General features: G+C 34.7%; 2 protein-coding genes across 2 annotated transcripts; both read left to right on the top strand.

Annotated features, from left to right (window-relative positions):
• The first annotated feature begins 3,596 nt into the window (after positions 1–3,596).
• On the top strand, positions 3,597–4,639 carry LOC148583362 (uncharacterized). Its single transcript, XM_088511381.1, has 2 exons — positions 3,597–3,908; positions 3,989–4,639. The coding sequence occupies exons 1-2, from the start codon at positions 3,597–3,599 to the stop codon at positions 4,637–4,639; spliced, it is 963 nt and encodes a 320-aa protein (XP_088367507.1).
• Positions 4,640–7,709: 3,070 nt separating this feature from the next.
• LOC148583361 (uncharacterized) lies at positions 7,710–9,108 on the top strand. Its single transcript, XM_088511380.1, has 3 exons — positions 7,710–8,129; positions 8,330–8,561; positions 8,654–9,108. Exons 1-3 carry the CDS (start codon positions 7,710–7,712, stop codon positions 9,106–9,108), a joined length of 1,107 nt encoding a protein of 368 aa, XP_088367506.1.
• The last annotated feature ends 7,166 nt before the right edge of the window (positions 9,109–16,274 follow it).

Genomic DNA, 16,274 nt, shown 5'->3' with positions numbered 1-16,274 from the left:
TATTTACTTACCTCGTACGCTCGCTTGAGTCCTTCGACATCACGAATCCCTACTATAACAAAATATGACTCATTGTTATAAGCAATACTAGAGAACTCTACGAGGTTCCATCTAACAAAAAGGGACTGCTAAAACCTTTGTGCACATTTTTGGGGCTAAGGGGCATGTAACCCACCCTCTAGTCGAGCGCTCGTTCCCTAAGGCGAGCGTTCGGCCAGGGGCTAGGGTTTGGCCAGAAATCCCAAAAATGCTTCTAGGCTTATATCTAAGGCTATGGGTTGGTATCTTCTTTCCTAGGCTTGAAATAAACACATACATCCCAAGAAAACACAACACAAAGAATCAAAGAGGTGTTTAAAAGCCTTTTGAAAACATTCTTGGTTTTGTTAAGAAATAGGCACATCCAAGTGCAAAACATATTATCATGCAACTCTTAAAGAGAACAGGGATGGGGTTGAAAACCTTTCGAAATCGTTCTTGGTTTTACAAGAAAATGGTACAAGAACTTGTTATGACATCTTTAAAACTTGTAACACTAGGAGAGTAGTAACAATAACTAAAAGACCACAAAGGAAGGGTCAAGAAATCACCTTAGAAGATAGCAAGGATTCAAACTTTCTCATTTATTTCTCCAAAAACCCCAAGGAAACACTCAAGGCTCACAACAACACTCCCACAACAGTTCTAGAGAGTAACAAAGGCTAAAATGAGCCGGAAGGGTCGAGTGGGGGTGGGTTTATATAGGTGGAAAAAGTTGAGGGCGCTACAGAAGAAATCCTGAAAAGGTGCGAACACTCGTGAACTTTGGTGTTGAGTGCTCGTGTACTGTTCACAATGAGTTAAAAATGCTTTTCAGGTGTGCGATTTGGGTATTATCCAAGGGTCTAAAGATTGGTCAACGAGTGCTCGCGTACTATTCATGCAAGCACTCGTGTATTATTCACAAAAAGTCAAAGTTGTTCAGATGTACGATTTTGAAAAGGTGCGAGCGCTCGTGTACTGTTCACTACGGGTTAAAAATGCTTTTCAAGTGTACAATTAGGTAAAAACCATCGGTCAAGAAAAAGTCAACAAGAGCTCGACCTAGTCCTCACACGAGCGCTCGTGTACTGTAGCAGGCGAGCGCTCGTGTGGTCTCCCACACGAGCATTCGTGTACTGTACCTCAGAAAGTCCAAAATTCTGAAAATGCCCCTCCAACTGTCTATGGTGACCCAAAGTCCAATTAATCCTTTAACCAAGCTGTCTTAAACCTAGTTAATTATTTTGGGCAACTACACTAAATAGACTTTGATACCATGAAAGAGTGAATGATGCAAAGGGTTTTGGCAAGATACCAAGCCCGTATGTTTTGCTTTTAATGTATAAAGTAGTTTGTTACAGAGATAATACAATCAATGGAGATAAAAATACATTTGAGTTTTAAACCAATGATATATAAGAACATAATACATTCAAACTAATTGTCAATCATTATCTAACGCTTGTGAAGATAAATGAGAAATCTTATGAGCTGTGGCATCTCTTGATAAGCATTCATGACTTGAATTCAAATCTATTGATAGATTTGATCTTGCTGATAGACTTGGAGAGTAACTAGGGCCTTGTTTGGAAGCAGTTTCATTTGGGTTTAGATTTGGGTTTGGTTTCAAAATTGCAAAACCCAATGTATTATATAAGTTTTGGGCCGCAATAATTTGAGATGTTTTTGGGCCTGTACTCAGACCATTTCATCCGGGCTCAGAATCTGGTTTCAAAAGGCAGTGACAACCATGAAATTCTGGGCTGGCCTTTAATTAATTTGTCAGCCTGATACAACAGGCCGCTCAATGAATGTGCGGGCCGGTCGGGTACAATTTTTGTTGAGTAATAAATCTGCTTCTACCAACCCAGTACCGACCTACCCCAATTCAATTTTACTCGTTAGTCACCCTTAATCTCATATCCCCATGCACTCAGTTTTCTTTTAATCTGACATTTCTGTGTTTTTTCTTTTCACGCCTAGTTAATGTGCCAGCATTTGTCCTTTTTATATCCAACGGCTACAATTGCTTTGATTTGCGGGCTACTCATCCTTACAGCTCTCCTCAGCCGCACATCTATATCCAACGGTTCTAGGTGCCTCGAATTGCTGTATGTAAGAAAACAAAAAAAGAAAAAGAAAAGAAAAGAAAAATTCCAACGGCCAAAGGAGATAAGACTTGCGCGAGATAAAGCTGGCAAGTTAAGATTTGTTGAGATTTGGAAATCTTTCTCCCTTGGAAAGTGGAGCGATACGCATGTGATATTTATTGATGGTATAATCCCATGTGATGCCCAATAATCAAGTCATCCAATAGGATTGGCTACTATTGTTGATCTAGTTTGATGGTTTAACATCTGAAGTAGTATATTGTTGTAGCCATACACGTGTAACAATTAAAAGTGAATGCAATGCTATGTCCACACTGTAACCCAGCTCATCCTCAATTGAAAAATTTTGACAACTGCCGCCTCGATTCTCTCAATTTACCCATAATCGTTGGATTATGCATTTTCCATGTGTGCATTTGTTAGCCGTCTGATTATGGTTCACTTACAATGCTTATAATGCTCACATGTAGCATATCATCTTGTCTTTACCTGGTATACTCCACTTACGGCAAAGATGGCTCCTTCAAATGAAAATCTAGCATCCAACGGTTGATGATAAATTGTGAACATAATTAACAAAATTTCCCCAGTTACGTTAATAACCCAAAGTAAACGATTGAGGATGACATACTTAAACGATGCGTTTAAATTTCCTCATCTCTTTCACGTATACAACTCTTGCATTCAAATATATTCCTTATTGCATCAAATCCTCAGTTCGTACCCCAAACCTTTCCCTTCACCATCCTCTCAGTGTCTTCTCTCCAATGCCTAAGCTGCATAAACCGAGGGCGTCTTCTCCGCCGTCCCTACTCTGCATAATCCTTACAACTTAATTACTCCCTACATGTACGGGAGTTGAGTTGATGCGCACAGTAATCTTGAGGTGTTCTTAATCCCTTCGTTCCCACAAGTCAGATACAATGGTTGAATCCTCCTGCACTTGTAGCTGTCATAGTAAAGTTGGTCGTAAGCGTAAAACTCGCAACTCGGCCACCTCAACCGTTACAGCACCGAGGACACGATCGTGGAAGGTAAGGTCCACAATTGCATCCTCTCACTGGACCTTTTTCTTTGAATTTTTTTTTTTAAAAAAAAAAAAAAAAAAAATTGAGGTCATTGTAACTGTAAACCTTTGATGCCATTCTAACACATTCTTACTTACATTGGTAGGCATACTGTACCAGGAGCACGAAATACAATCGCCCTTTTGTTCCATCGACACCGCCCTCGAAAATCCGCAAAAAGGTTCCAACTTGTAGTAAATATAGCCTTGAGTTGTTTAGTATACTGTAATATTATCATGAATATTTTTTTCAATTGTGTTTGCCTCTGTCGATTTATATGTTGAGATTAAAGCTATGTTAGTAATTTTGTCTAGTGTATGTAGGAAAAAATTTGAATTTTGAGCATAAATAATTTTTTTTTTTTGGTTATCCCTTCCATGACTTCAATCCCCACTAGATGGCTAACCAGGATGCATCATGGCCTCTCAATATTGAGACGAAATTCGTTGAAATGTTGGTGGAGCTCATGAACCAAGGCCGACTAGTGGATGGCCATATGCACCCAAATCAATGGTTTCCCATTGCCTCACAATTGTCGGACATGTTTGGAGTGACATACACTGCAAGACAATGCAGTGACAAGTATAAAAGACTGCGGATGAATCACCGTGAATTTTCTAACCTTCTGATGAGCGAAACAGGGTTCGGATGGGACCCTATTTCAAACACTGTTACCGGGACTGAGACCCAGTGGCAGCAGTACATGAGGGTAAGTGTACCAACACCTATCCTCTTTACTTATAGATTTTTTGACCAATAGGTAATTCCTTTTAATATTGTATCCCGTAGGTTAACAAAAAGGCCAGTCGTTTCCGTAGGAAGGGATGCCCAAATTTTGAGTTGTTGGGGATACTATTCAATGGGTCCACTGCCAGAGGTGTGTTGAAGCACTCATGTGCACAGGATCCGCCCAATACTGATGAGGAGAATGAGCTGGATGACGAACTAAGGTTCGGTATGCTTCTAAGCTCGGCAGGGAGTGCTGGCGGCAGTGCACCCCGAGGTAGTGGTGGTGCTGAAGTTGTGGACCGTGGCAACCCTCATGCCTCTCCTAATGGCGGGGTCGTGATAAATGGTAGTGGACGTTTGGGAAAGCGTCCAGTAGTTGAAGCTAGTAGTGGGTCTGGAAGTAGGTCTCGCAGGAAGGGTAAGGAACCCGCATCTTCTTACATGAGTGATGCAATCAAGGAGTTTACTGAGGCAACCCGACTGAAAAAAGACTTGATGATGGCTGAAGCCATTAGGGGTAGCCAGGATGCCGGTAGCTCAGCTGTATTTGACCCTATGACCAAGTGTATTGCACTCTTGACTGAAACTGCACCTGAACTTGATGATGACCGCTATTTTAAGGCGGTTGAATTGCTGAGGGACAAGGAGTTACAAAAAGCATTTATATCCATGCCCCCAGAAAGGAGGCTTTCATGGATTTTGCGCCTCTAGGCTAGGTGGTAGTTGCTGGAAAAAATGGTCAATAGTATGTTATGTTGTGGTCTGTTGTGCTGCGTAATGTTTGTTGCTTTATGGAACTGCTATTTGCTTTCTTATCCTTTATTTCAAGGTTGTCATGTATGCTTAATATTTATCGGTTATGTGTAACGGAATTATTATCCGCTAGCAATTATATTGCTGGCAATTTTCTGTAATATTTGCGTATTTGCTAAGTTAATGTTTGCTTGTTATTTTATGTGTTACTTTTTACTTGTGTTCACTTATGAAATCTGCAATTATATGTGATTTCCCACTTGCTAGTGTTTGTTGCTATTTGATATGGTACCGTCTGTTGGTAGTAGTATTTTGTATTATTTCTTTTCTCTTTTTTTTTTTATATATAGTTATTAAACAATTTTGATTTTCATAGTAAAAAAATTAAACACAATTGCATCAATGCGTGGCTTTTGTTTATTGAAATGGGCAAAACCTGTGTGAGAGTTTTTATTCTTCATATGTTTTAAAAATTAATTTGTTCAATTGGTCATACATCTAAAGAACTTTCTATATGTGGTGGTGTTTTAAACCTCCTATGGTAATGAAATTGATGCTTGTTTTGTATTGATAAATATTTTTTTCATCTTTGTTATTAAACAAATATAATTTTTCTAATACAAAATAAACCAAACGGTCAAATTACATGGGGTGAACTTTGTTTCTTGAAATGGCCATTACGAGTGTGTGGGTCTATATGTTAGTTAAATTATATTTATTCTAAAAAAAAAAAAAAGTTCATTACATTCATTGATAATACATCTACATGATTTTCTGTATATGAGGTGGTGTTTTAGACCTCATATGGTAGTATCACTTTTTGCAGTGGCAGAGCCAGCCTTTACATATTGAAGGGGCCGCTAAACTAAAAAAAATTTTCTTAAGTTTTTTTTTTTTTTTTGATTATTACGATTTTTTTTTTTTTTTGTTGCACCGTGTAATGAACTAGTACTTTTTTCTACTCTTTATTCTTTTTCTAATCACTGGTACTTAAATACAATGATGAATTGAGCTTAGAATTGTGTCAAATTCTCTAGTTAAATGTTTAAATTCTAACAACCAATATTCTCAATATGTGAGTTATTTTGCATGACTTTTGTTTATTGAAATGGGCAAAACCTGTGTGAGAGTTTTTATTCTTCATATGTTTTAAAAATTAATTTGTTCAATTGGTCATACATCTAAAGAACTTTCTATATGTGGTGGTGTTTTAAACCTCATATGGTAATGAAATTGATGCTCGTTTTGTATTGATAAATATTTTTTCATCTTTGTTATTAAACAAATATAATTTTTCTAATACAAAATAAACCAAACGGTCAAATTAGATGGGGTGAACTTTGTTTCTTGAAATGGCCATTACGAGTGTGTGGGTCTATATGTTAGTTAAATTATATTTATTCTAAAAAAAAAAAAAAAAAGTTCATTACATTCATTGATAATACATCTACATGATTTTCTGTATATGAGGTGGTGTTTTAGACCTCATACGGTAGTATCACTTTTTGCAGTGGCAGAGCCAGCCTTTACATATTGAAGGGGCCGCTAAACTAAAAAAAAATTTCTTAAGTTTTTTTTTTTTTTTTGATTATTACGATTTTTTTTTTTTTTTGTTGCACCGTGTAATGAACTAGTACTTTTTTCTACTCTTTATTCTTTTTCTAATCACTGGTACTTAAATACAATGATGAATTGAGCTTAGAATTGTGTCAAATTCTCTAGTTAAATGTTTAAATTCTAATATTTTGAAGGGGGCCCAGCCTGTGTAGAATTTTTTTTTAAAAAAAAATTCCCACGTAGGGGCCGTGGCCACCTTTGGCCTCCATGTGGCTCCGCCACTGACTTTTTGCATCTTTGTGTTGATTATTACTATTTTTTTAATTTAGAGTTTCGATTTAGAGTTTTTATGATGAAAATTATTTAGAAAAAATTATTTAATTGGTAATACAAGAACGTAATTCTCTGTATATGAGGTTGTGTTTTAGACCTCATACAGTGATGCCATTGTTAGTTTTTTTTGTGTTGATAAATATTGTACAAACTTGGATCCATGAGGGTGTATTTTTTTTGTTTCTTGAAATGGCCATTACGAGTGCGTGGGGATGTATGCTGAAAATTATTTAAAAAACAAAAATCATTGCTAATACAACTAAATTTTCTGTATATTAGGTGGTGTTTTGGACCTCTCACGGTAATGATGTCACTGGTTGCATCTTTGTGTTGATCATTATTATTATTATTTTTTAATTTAGAATTTTTATTATGAAAATTGATTAGAACAAATTATTTAATTGGTGATACAACAACGTAATTCTCTATATATGAGGTTGTGTTTTAGACCTCATATTGTAATGTCATTGGTAGTTTTTTTTGTGTTGATAATATATATATATATATATATATATATATATATATATATATATATATATATATTCCTTTACAGTTTGTAATTAAACAAATATAATTTTCATAATAAAAAATTTAAACAAAGTTGGATCCATGAGGGTGTACTTATCTTGAAATGCCCTATGAGTGTGTGGGTATGTATGTTGAAAATAATTATTTAATTAATGATACATCAACATAATTTTTAGTATACTTGGTAGTGTTTTGACCTCTATTATAATGAAATAACCTTAGATGGACTTATTTATAGTAGCCGGCAACCACCATAGTCAATTGTTTCTATATAAATTATATGGATTATGTATATATTAAAATAAATAGGGTGTGATCCACATCCTATTTATATCTGCAAACCGTGGACTATATACAAAAGTACAGACATGGTTTGAGATAAAAGAAAAAAAAAACCAATTGTTAGTGATTGCCATTATATTGTTTACCAAACTATTTTTTACTCAATTTATTCTCAGATCGTCAATTATATGTTAGTTATCACATTCATAAGCGTCTTCAACTATGTGTACTATCGTTTATTTGGCATCATTATTATTTATAAGTAACATCATTTAATTAGTAACATTATTGATAAAGGCTGCCTTTGTTGAATTTGTATCCAGCATCCATGGATGAGCCGAATTATGCTGACTTCATCTTCTTTGGTACATCGATTCCATCCTTTGATGACCATGACTGGTTTGAAGAAATGTTTTTACTACTCTTACAACTTCAAAACTTGGTGATCGAGTCTACACGTATAGAACGAGTCCCACAGCGTACCTCAGCTCTTCGTGGAAATGACTTCATCCACGAGATTTTGTTCGGTCATCCGGGCACGTGCTATGAACTATTTAGGATGAAGCGGGATACTTTCAACTCACTGTGTACTACCCTACGAGGTGGGTACCTAGCAGACAGCCGTCTGTTACGGGTGGAGGAGTCTTTAGCCATATTCTGCTTAATAACTGGACATCGACAGGGTATGCGTGTTGCGGCGGATCGTTTTCAGCACTCGACTGAAACAATTTCCCGTCATTTCAAAATGGTAATGCGAGCTCTCTGTCACTTAGGCCAAACAATCATAAGGCCAACCCACCATGGTGTTGTACACCCATACATTGCTGCTAATCCGAAGTACTACCCCTGGTTTGAGGTGTATATACTTTCCTAAAGTTCTCAATGCTTTTTCCATCCATTTCATAATAGTTGTCATTAATGCTAACCCATTTCATTTTTTCTTGGTAGCAATGCATTGGTGCAATTGATGGTACTCATGTTAGTGCTTGGGTTCCGATGGCGAGTCAAAGTGCGTTTAGGGGGCGCAAGGCATACATATCTCAGAATGTTATTGCCGCATGTGATTTCGATATGCTTTTCACTTTTTTGTACACTGGACGGGAGGGCACAGCAAATGACTCGCGCGTGTTTTATGATGCAGTGACCCGGTCTGAAAGTCAGTTCCCAATACCCCCTGATGGTACGCATGCATTATTTCAATATTGACCATAACTTTTAACTCTATTTTATTGCAGCAATTATAATCCATCATCTTTTGAATGTTTCGCGTAGGTTTCTACTATCTTGTTGACTCTGGGTTTCCGTGCTCCAATGGTTACCTTCCACCTTATAGGGGCGAGAGGTATCGTCTTCAACAGTTCCGCAACTCCGAGGACCCAGTTGGCTTTAAGGAACTGTTCAATTACCGACACTCATCTTTAAGAATGGTGATTGAACGATGTTTTGGTGTTTTGAAATCTCGATTCCATGTGCTAACTGGAATGCCAAAGTATAAAGTTGCACGCCAACCAATTCTTGTGAACGCATGTGTTACCTTGCATAACTATATTCGCTTGGCTGATCGTGACGATGCATTCTTTGCACATGCCCCTCCTGTTGAACCACTTGATGGTGATGGCCTGGAGTACGGCCATGCATTTGACTTTTCTGAAGCTTCCTCCATAGCAATGGCCAACACTAGGGATACAATTGCCCAGCTGATGTGGGATAGCATCCCTCATCCCTAGCTCATTACCTAACACCTATATGCTAGTTTAAATAGTTGTTCGTGTGTCTGTTCGGAACACCATTATGTATGTTTGGTGTTGGGGGGTATGCTGGATTTGTTTTCAACAGTTTGTACTTTCGTTACAGAAACTGTTGTTTTGTCCCTATCCATGCATAACCATGATAACGAGTTAAAGTATTTGGTATAACGCTATTATATTTTGGACTTTTGTTGTAAGGAGACTGTGATGTAATTTCAGACTTGCTATCTGATGTGGTGTTCCTTTGTTATCAATTGCGTGGGTTATTTTATTGTCATTACATAATTGCTTATATTTTGTAATATAATAGTAAAAAAACTGTCATTTTAGGATGTTTACGTGGGTAATGTCACTGTACGATTTTAAGAGCCGCGGTTTTGGAAGGCAGCCCGTCTAGCATTGTAACTGTAAGTAATTACCTCATCATCATCTTTTGCATCATATTTTGAGTTTGCATCAAATCTGGGTGTGAGTACTGAGATATTAGAGGCACAAAGAGTGTGATTTCAATAAAATGTTCTTAAGTTGTATGAAAATGGAAATGGCCAGCACATGTGGTTTTTTCTTTACGAGGTTGTCAATTGTCATGATCTTTAGCTGAGGATGAAGAGAATTTTAAGAAAATTATTACTACAAACATGTTATTTTAGGATTCTTGATGTTAATCCATATCATTTTCATCATGCTTGGTTGAGGTGTTGCAAATTAGTTAGCAAAATCCAAAAATTTGTTATTTTGAATGAGCATGATGTCACACAATGTATTTTGAGTTGCAGTGAGTAGTTTATCCTATGGACACTGCCTTCTATGTTAAATTAACAAGGATTGTAGTTGGGATGTATTAACTTTAAATTTGTAATTTGTAATACCCGTTATTATCAGAAAAAAAAAAAAAAACATCCATTACATGTATCAGTAATTATATGAACTAGCACATGACCTGCGCTATGTGCTGAATTTTTATTTTTTTATTTTTTTTATAATTTAATTTTAAATTTTAAAGGAATTCTCATCTTACTTTTCATGTGAAAAAATCTATTATACCTCTTTTAACGAAAAGACGTACTAAAGGTTATACACCAGTACATTATTGAACATGCACCTTTTTTTTAAGTGTACTGAACATGTACTTAATGATACAATCACACACAGAAGAATTAAAACATAAGCCCATTGGATTTAGTTTAATTTATATAAACTAAAACATGTTTAATTCTTTGTTTGTATAAGTATATATGATTTAAAATGAAAAGTATAAAAAATAAAAAATAAAAGTAAGAAAAATACATGAATTATAATATAAAAAATTAGTATGAATATTTAATATTTTTAGCATGATATCTATTGGAAAAACATATATGGCCGATTATGAGTTGTTAATTAATGTAGTATGTTTTTTAATTCTAAATGTTGTCTTTATATATTTTGGAAAGTAATAAATTATGAGAAAATATTATAGTACATTAAATTTTTGAACATAATAGAATCACATATAAGGAAAATTATTGAAATATAATTAAGCTCTTAATTAAACTAATTTAATGATCGGTTCACTCTTAAAAAACCGGTTCAAAATTTATGCTTTAAAAAACCGGTTTAACTTTTTAAAAAAAGAGATATGCTAGAATCTAATAAAAGCTCCATATTTTGTCTATAAAAGTCCAAGTGGCAAGATGCCACGTCATCTTTTTTTTTTTTTTTTTTGTCTTTTTTCCTCCATAAAAAATATAATGTGATATCTTGCCACTTAGACTTTTATGGGCAAAATGTGAAGTTTTTATTAAATTTTAAAAATTCTCAAAAAAAAAAAAAAAAAAGGGATCATGCCAATGTGGCAATTCTATGGGAATGCACATTACTAATCGAATGGACATTACCTATGTAGAAGATTTTATATATATATATATATATATATATATATATATATATATATATATATATGATGTAGAAAACCAACAATTGATTTTTTTTAAAAAAAAAAATTAATAACAAAGCCATATTAGTAGATTGTCGGCTATTGGGGAAAAAAAGAATAACAACATCAAATTTTGTGCATCATCATTTAAGAATGGTTAGGGTTATTAATTGCCAATGATTATCCCCAAGTTCTCACAAAATTGAAACCGTTTGAATGCAAGTTTTGTAAACATTTCTATCTGAATTTTTTCATATTACTCAAAATTAGTCCCATGATGGTTTTGCATTGGAGTTTGGTTTGAAACCAAAAACATTTCATAAAATAGACAAAACTGCTTCCAAACAAGGCCTAGGTGTCTCATGCTGTTGTTTCTTACCTGATAGATTGCTATCTTCATTCAAAGGTGATGTGGGGACTTTATCTCGATTATGTAGGTTAACAGCATGAAAGCAGGATCTAAGAAACCTCCGATAATACAAAGCTCTATGACATAAAAGTCCTCTAATAATCGTCATGAATAGGCCTTAAATAGACTTGGAAAACTTGGTCTCCAAGTTTAGACTCAAATCCTTGGCTTTTTGTAGAAAATTATGTGGCATTTGCATTGTGCAACTTTACATTTCGAATTGTGCTAGGGTTACACATTGAAACAAGGATTTCTCTAGCAGTGTAACGCCCAAGAGAACTACTTAAGAGTTAATAAAGTTTTAAGTAAAAAATAGAAGTTAAACACGTGGGTCGAAGGCCAAATAGAAGATAACGTAGGAAACTATGCAGTCCAAATTTGGCTAAGTATGAAAAATGAGTTTTTCATTTATTGATTTTTACCTCTTTTTTTCCTCATACACTGGATAGTCAAATGTGATTTTATGGAATTTTATTAAAGGATTTACATTAATGAACATCAATGGATCATTTGTCAAAAGCTACCAAAAATCATATTTTGTACTAAAATTGATTTTTAGATTTTGATATAGTGAGAATTTGATTTTTTTTTTTTTTTTTTAGTATTTTTATTTGTGTCCAAATGGGGGGTATTTCCATATTTACATTGTAAACTTAAAGTAAATGGTCATATAATTTATAATGGAAATAAGTGATGATGCATCGTAGGTTGAAGCCTGAAGCCTGCGGGAGAAGTTGAACTAGAAATCTGCTTATTTGTTGGCTCGTCTACTATCTCATCTGGACGCTTTTTGGACAAGATGTCACAGTGTGTCACAAAATGCCTCATCTGCAGTCTTGTGCGAATGCTCTTCGAATGAAGTGACTCTGAGGTAGCACAGAAGGTCTCATCGGAAGTCTCATTCGATCGGTCTTTAGATGAGATGTTCCAGTGGTTGTCACAGAATGCCTTGTCTACAACTCGTTCGGACGAGGTGCATTGGTATAAATACCTAGCACATGTGAGAAATCACATTTTCTCTCTCCTCCTTCAATTTTTCTCCTTTCTCACTCTTAGGGTTTGCACCCAAACCCTAGATATTGAATCTTTGAGCTTTCCAAAGGCAAATTTAACATGGGGAATGAGTTTCTTGCCGTTAGATCATCGTTTCTATTGATTGGTTTAAGGTAAATCCACAAACTCCAGTTTTTTTTGAGTTTGAGGTTTTTGAGGGTTTTGTTTAATTTCTCAATTTTCTTTGGGGTTTTTGTGTTTAGAGGACTTCTAAACATTCCTTGAATGTCGGGTTGAATTTTTGTAGCTTGAAATTTTGAATTTGACCAAAGATGAAAGTAAGACCCAAAACCCTAGTTTTTGTTTAAGTGTTGATTTGGGTATTTTGGAGTGTCTAACCATAGAGATTTTCTATGCGTTAGTGTTATTAGCTAAAGTGGTGTCAAATGGAAGCCCTAGAATGCTATGGATTCCCTCGTGGAGAATGATACTTTTGTTGATCAAGTATCTTTGGGAAGTTTGAGTTATTTAAGCTTAGAGTGGAGTTTAACTATGTGTTTATCATGTAAATACATAGGTAATTGCAAGTAGGACAAAGTTCACTAGATGTAACTAAGAAAATCGAGGTAAGTACTTTACTTACTGGGCAAATATTCTTTGTTTATTGTTTTCAAAAACTGTTTTAAAAATTATAATTAATATTAGACTTCAAGCCTACATTACTTGAAATAAAGCATGTTTTATGATATCTTGATGAATTGATGACGTTTCATGAAGTGTTATGATGATTGTTAGATGAGCGATTTATATGAGCTTTCATGAGTTTATGAGTTAATATAATGATTATGTTGTTATGAATATTTTGATTGTTTGCATGGTTTATGGCATGGCCCTATGATTTGATGATACAATATACATTTAGTATACTACAAAAATATTGAGGTTTAATGATTGCTATATAGTGACGTTTTGGGCCAAAAAGGTCACCATATGGTTAGTGACGAGTCTTTGGTAATGTTTTTGAAATGGAAAAAATGGGGTTGACTAGAAAAGGGGTAGTGTCATTTTTACTGTTCACACGTCAGTGGCACGTCACCTTCTAAAAACATCATTAAAGTTTCTTTTTTCAATTTTTTTTTTTTCGATTTATTTTTTCAGTTTTTTCTTTGCCTCAGATCGATCTCTAAATCTTCTTTCCTTCAGGTCGAGCCGTTTAGCATGGCGGGCTGCGCCGACAACTCGTGAAGGCACACTCGGCAAACCAACATCCGACATTGCCGAAGCCGTGGAGAATTTGAAGGAAGCTGCAACGGGATTATCTGTCGCTGCTGGTCCCCCGCAGTTCTCCCAGAACCCAGCACCAAAAAGAGAGGGGTATATAGAAACCATTGACAGTAGGGAAGCTACAAGGCAATACGACAACTTCAAACATAGGGATTCACAGGTTTGTGTTCCTCCTATTCAAGCAGAAATGCAAGCAGACAGGCTTCACTATCCCCCCTCCAAGGGATCTTTGTAACAGCAGAAAATTTGTAAAAGAAAATGAACTTGGCCTTCCCGTAACTGTTGTGTTCTTCAATGTCCAAAGGGAAACAGCTGCAAGAAGACGTTGAAAATGCGTCTACGGTCTACGACCCAGTTGTACACTTATATAAGTTTAAAATATTAGTTTTTAAAATTTCTGAATTCAAAATTTGAAATTAGTGGCGAGTTCACTATTCACAAGTCGCTAATTAGTGACGTTTTACTGTTCAAATGACACTATTTTTAAATAGTGTCGTTTGAACAGTGAAATGTCATTAATTAATGACGTTTTCATAAATCCAAACGTCATTAAAGGTGTATTTTTTTTATTTTTTTTATTATTTTTTATTCTTGTAGTGGTATATGAGTTTAAGAGTTTGATAGCGAGCATGACATGAATGGCACTAATATGGAATTTGGTACCGGTTAAGAGTAGAGGTATTAGGTATCAATGTGAAAGTAGAGACATGGAATGATGAAGATGAGAAGGAAGAGGCACAAATATGGTACTGGGTACCAAGTATGAGCATGCATGGTATATGATTTTATGATGATGAGGATTTGTTTTATATGAGCTTTTATTAAGCGTATCAGTATGCCTATGTGTCAGAAGATGTAATTGCGCATATGCATCTCGTTACGAATGGTTGCATATGATGATTTTTATGCTAGATATATCAGTATGTATATGTGTTGGGAAATGTAACCGCGCATATGTATATCGTTATGGATAGATGATGCATGATGACTTTCTATATGTTTTATTATTTAGCTATGCTTATGAACTTGTGTTCACCCAAAATATTGAATGTATGTCTATAGATGTAACTAAGCTATATAATATATAAGTATGTATAAAATTAGTTGGGTTTGTATGTGTATGTTCCGAGAGCGGAAGATTGGGCTTATGTATACCATTCTTTATGGATCGACCTCGTACTTACCAGCTATAACAAGCACTTGAATTTGCACTTTCTCTACTTGGTTGCCGAGAAAATAATATGAAAAAAAAATATAGAATGTCAAACATGAATTTTAGGCCAAATGTATTAAAACATTAATTACTTAGTCACGTGCTAAAACTTTGATCATAAATTCTCATTTTTTGCTTATCTCATGTACCATTGTAAAAGTAATTTTCTTTAGTTGAACTAAAATCTTAGCTTACGCACATGCTAATCTCTTTTCTAAAACTTTTATTCTTTCTTAACTAATAAGCCTGAACGTGAAAAACAAATTATGATTGTTGTTTAGTTGTGAAGTCTGGAACTATGAGTAAAGTGTAATCCGTTAGTTCCTACATGTTTTTCTTCATCAAATATCTAGAAATAAATATCCAAATAAGAATCCAGAGATAATTAAAAATTCGAACATTTCACTTCACACACTATATTTTTTTGTCTTTATTTTTTGTTTTCAAGACAAATTTACTAACAAACAACTCAAATACAAAACATTTTCAAAATATAAAAATCAATTTTTTTACTTTTATTTGACACCAAAATATTTTCTTAAATCAAATAAAAAAAATCCAAATTAGATTGACAAGGAAAAAATTCATATATTCCCCTCAAATTATTACCCCATTGTCAATGTCTCCTTGAATTATCAAAAATTGCTAATGTCCCCTTCAAATGACAAAAACAACATTAATAAAAATAAAATAAAATTTCAAAAAATATAAATAAAACTAAAAACTAAAAACAAAACTAAATAAAACAAAACCGAAATTGGAATAGGGAGAGGCCGATGACCTCCATTTGTCCAAATGGGGGGTGATCGGACCACCCTCAAAGCCATAAGGGTGGTTTGGTTATTCTTATTGGCTAGTTTGATGGTGGACAAACTACTTTTTGACTCTCCAAATAGTCGTGGTGGTTGGGTCACTTCTAAATGATAAAAAAATAATTTTAAAAAAATGACGGGAGTGACTAAACCACCTTCGATGGCTATAGGGTGGTTCGGTTACAACTAGATATGGCCTAAGGGGGTGGCCGAATCAGCAAGCGTCATTTGGAGTGCATTGGCCATCCCCATTTGGCCAAATGAAGGTGTTCCCACTTATAATTTTAATTTATAGGGATATTTTTTATTTTTTCAAAATTAGGAATATTTTTATATTTTTTGCTAGCTTCAAGGGGGAAATTGACAGTTTTTTTTACAATTTAAAAAAACAAATTAAAGTTTGGGAGACATTAAGTATAGCATAATAATTTGACCATTGCCAAACATGCTATTGTTGGGCTAAATGGACAATGTTTTTTAATTTTTTCTTTTTTTTTTTTTTCTTGGGAGAGTGGATAT

This window comes from Corylus avellana, chromosome 10 (assembly GCF_965113065.1).
Source record: "Corylus avellana chromosome 10, dhCorAvel1.hap1.2, whole genome shotgun sequence".
Taxonomy (NCBI): domain Eukaryota; kingdom Viridiplantae; phylum Streptophyta; class Magnoliopsida; order Fagales; family Betulaceae; genus Corylus; species Corylus avellana.
This window is presented reverse-complemented; position numbering and strand designations above follow the sequence as displayed.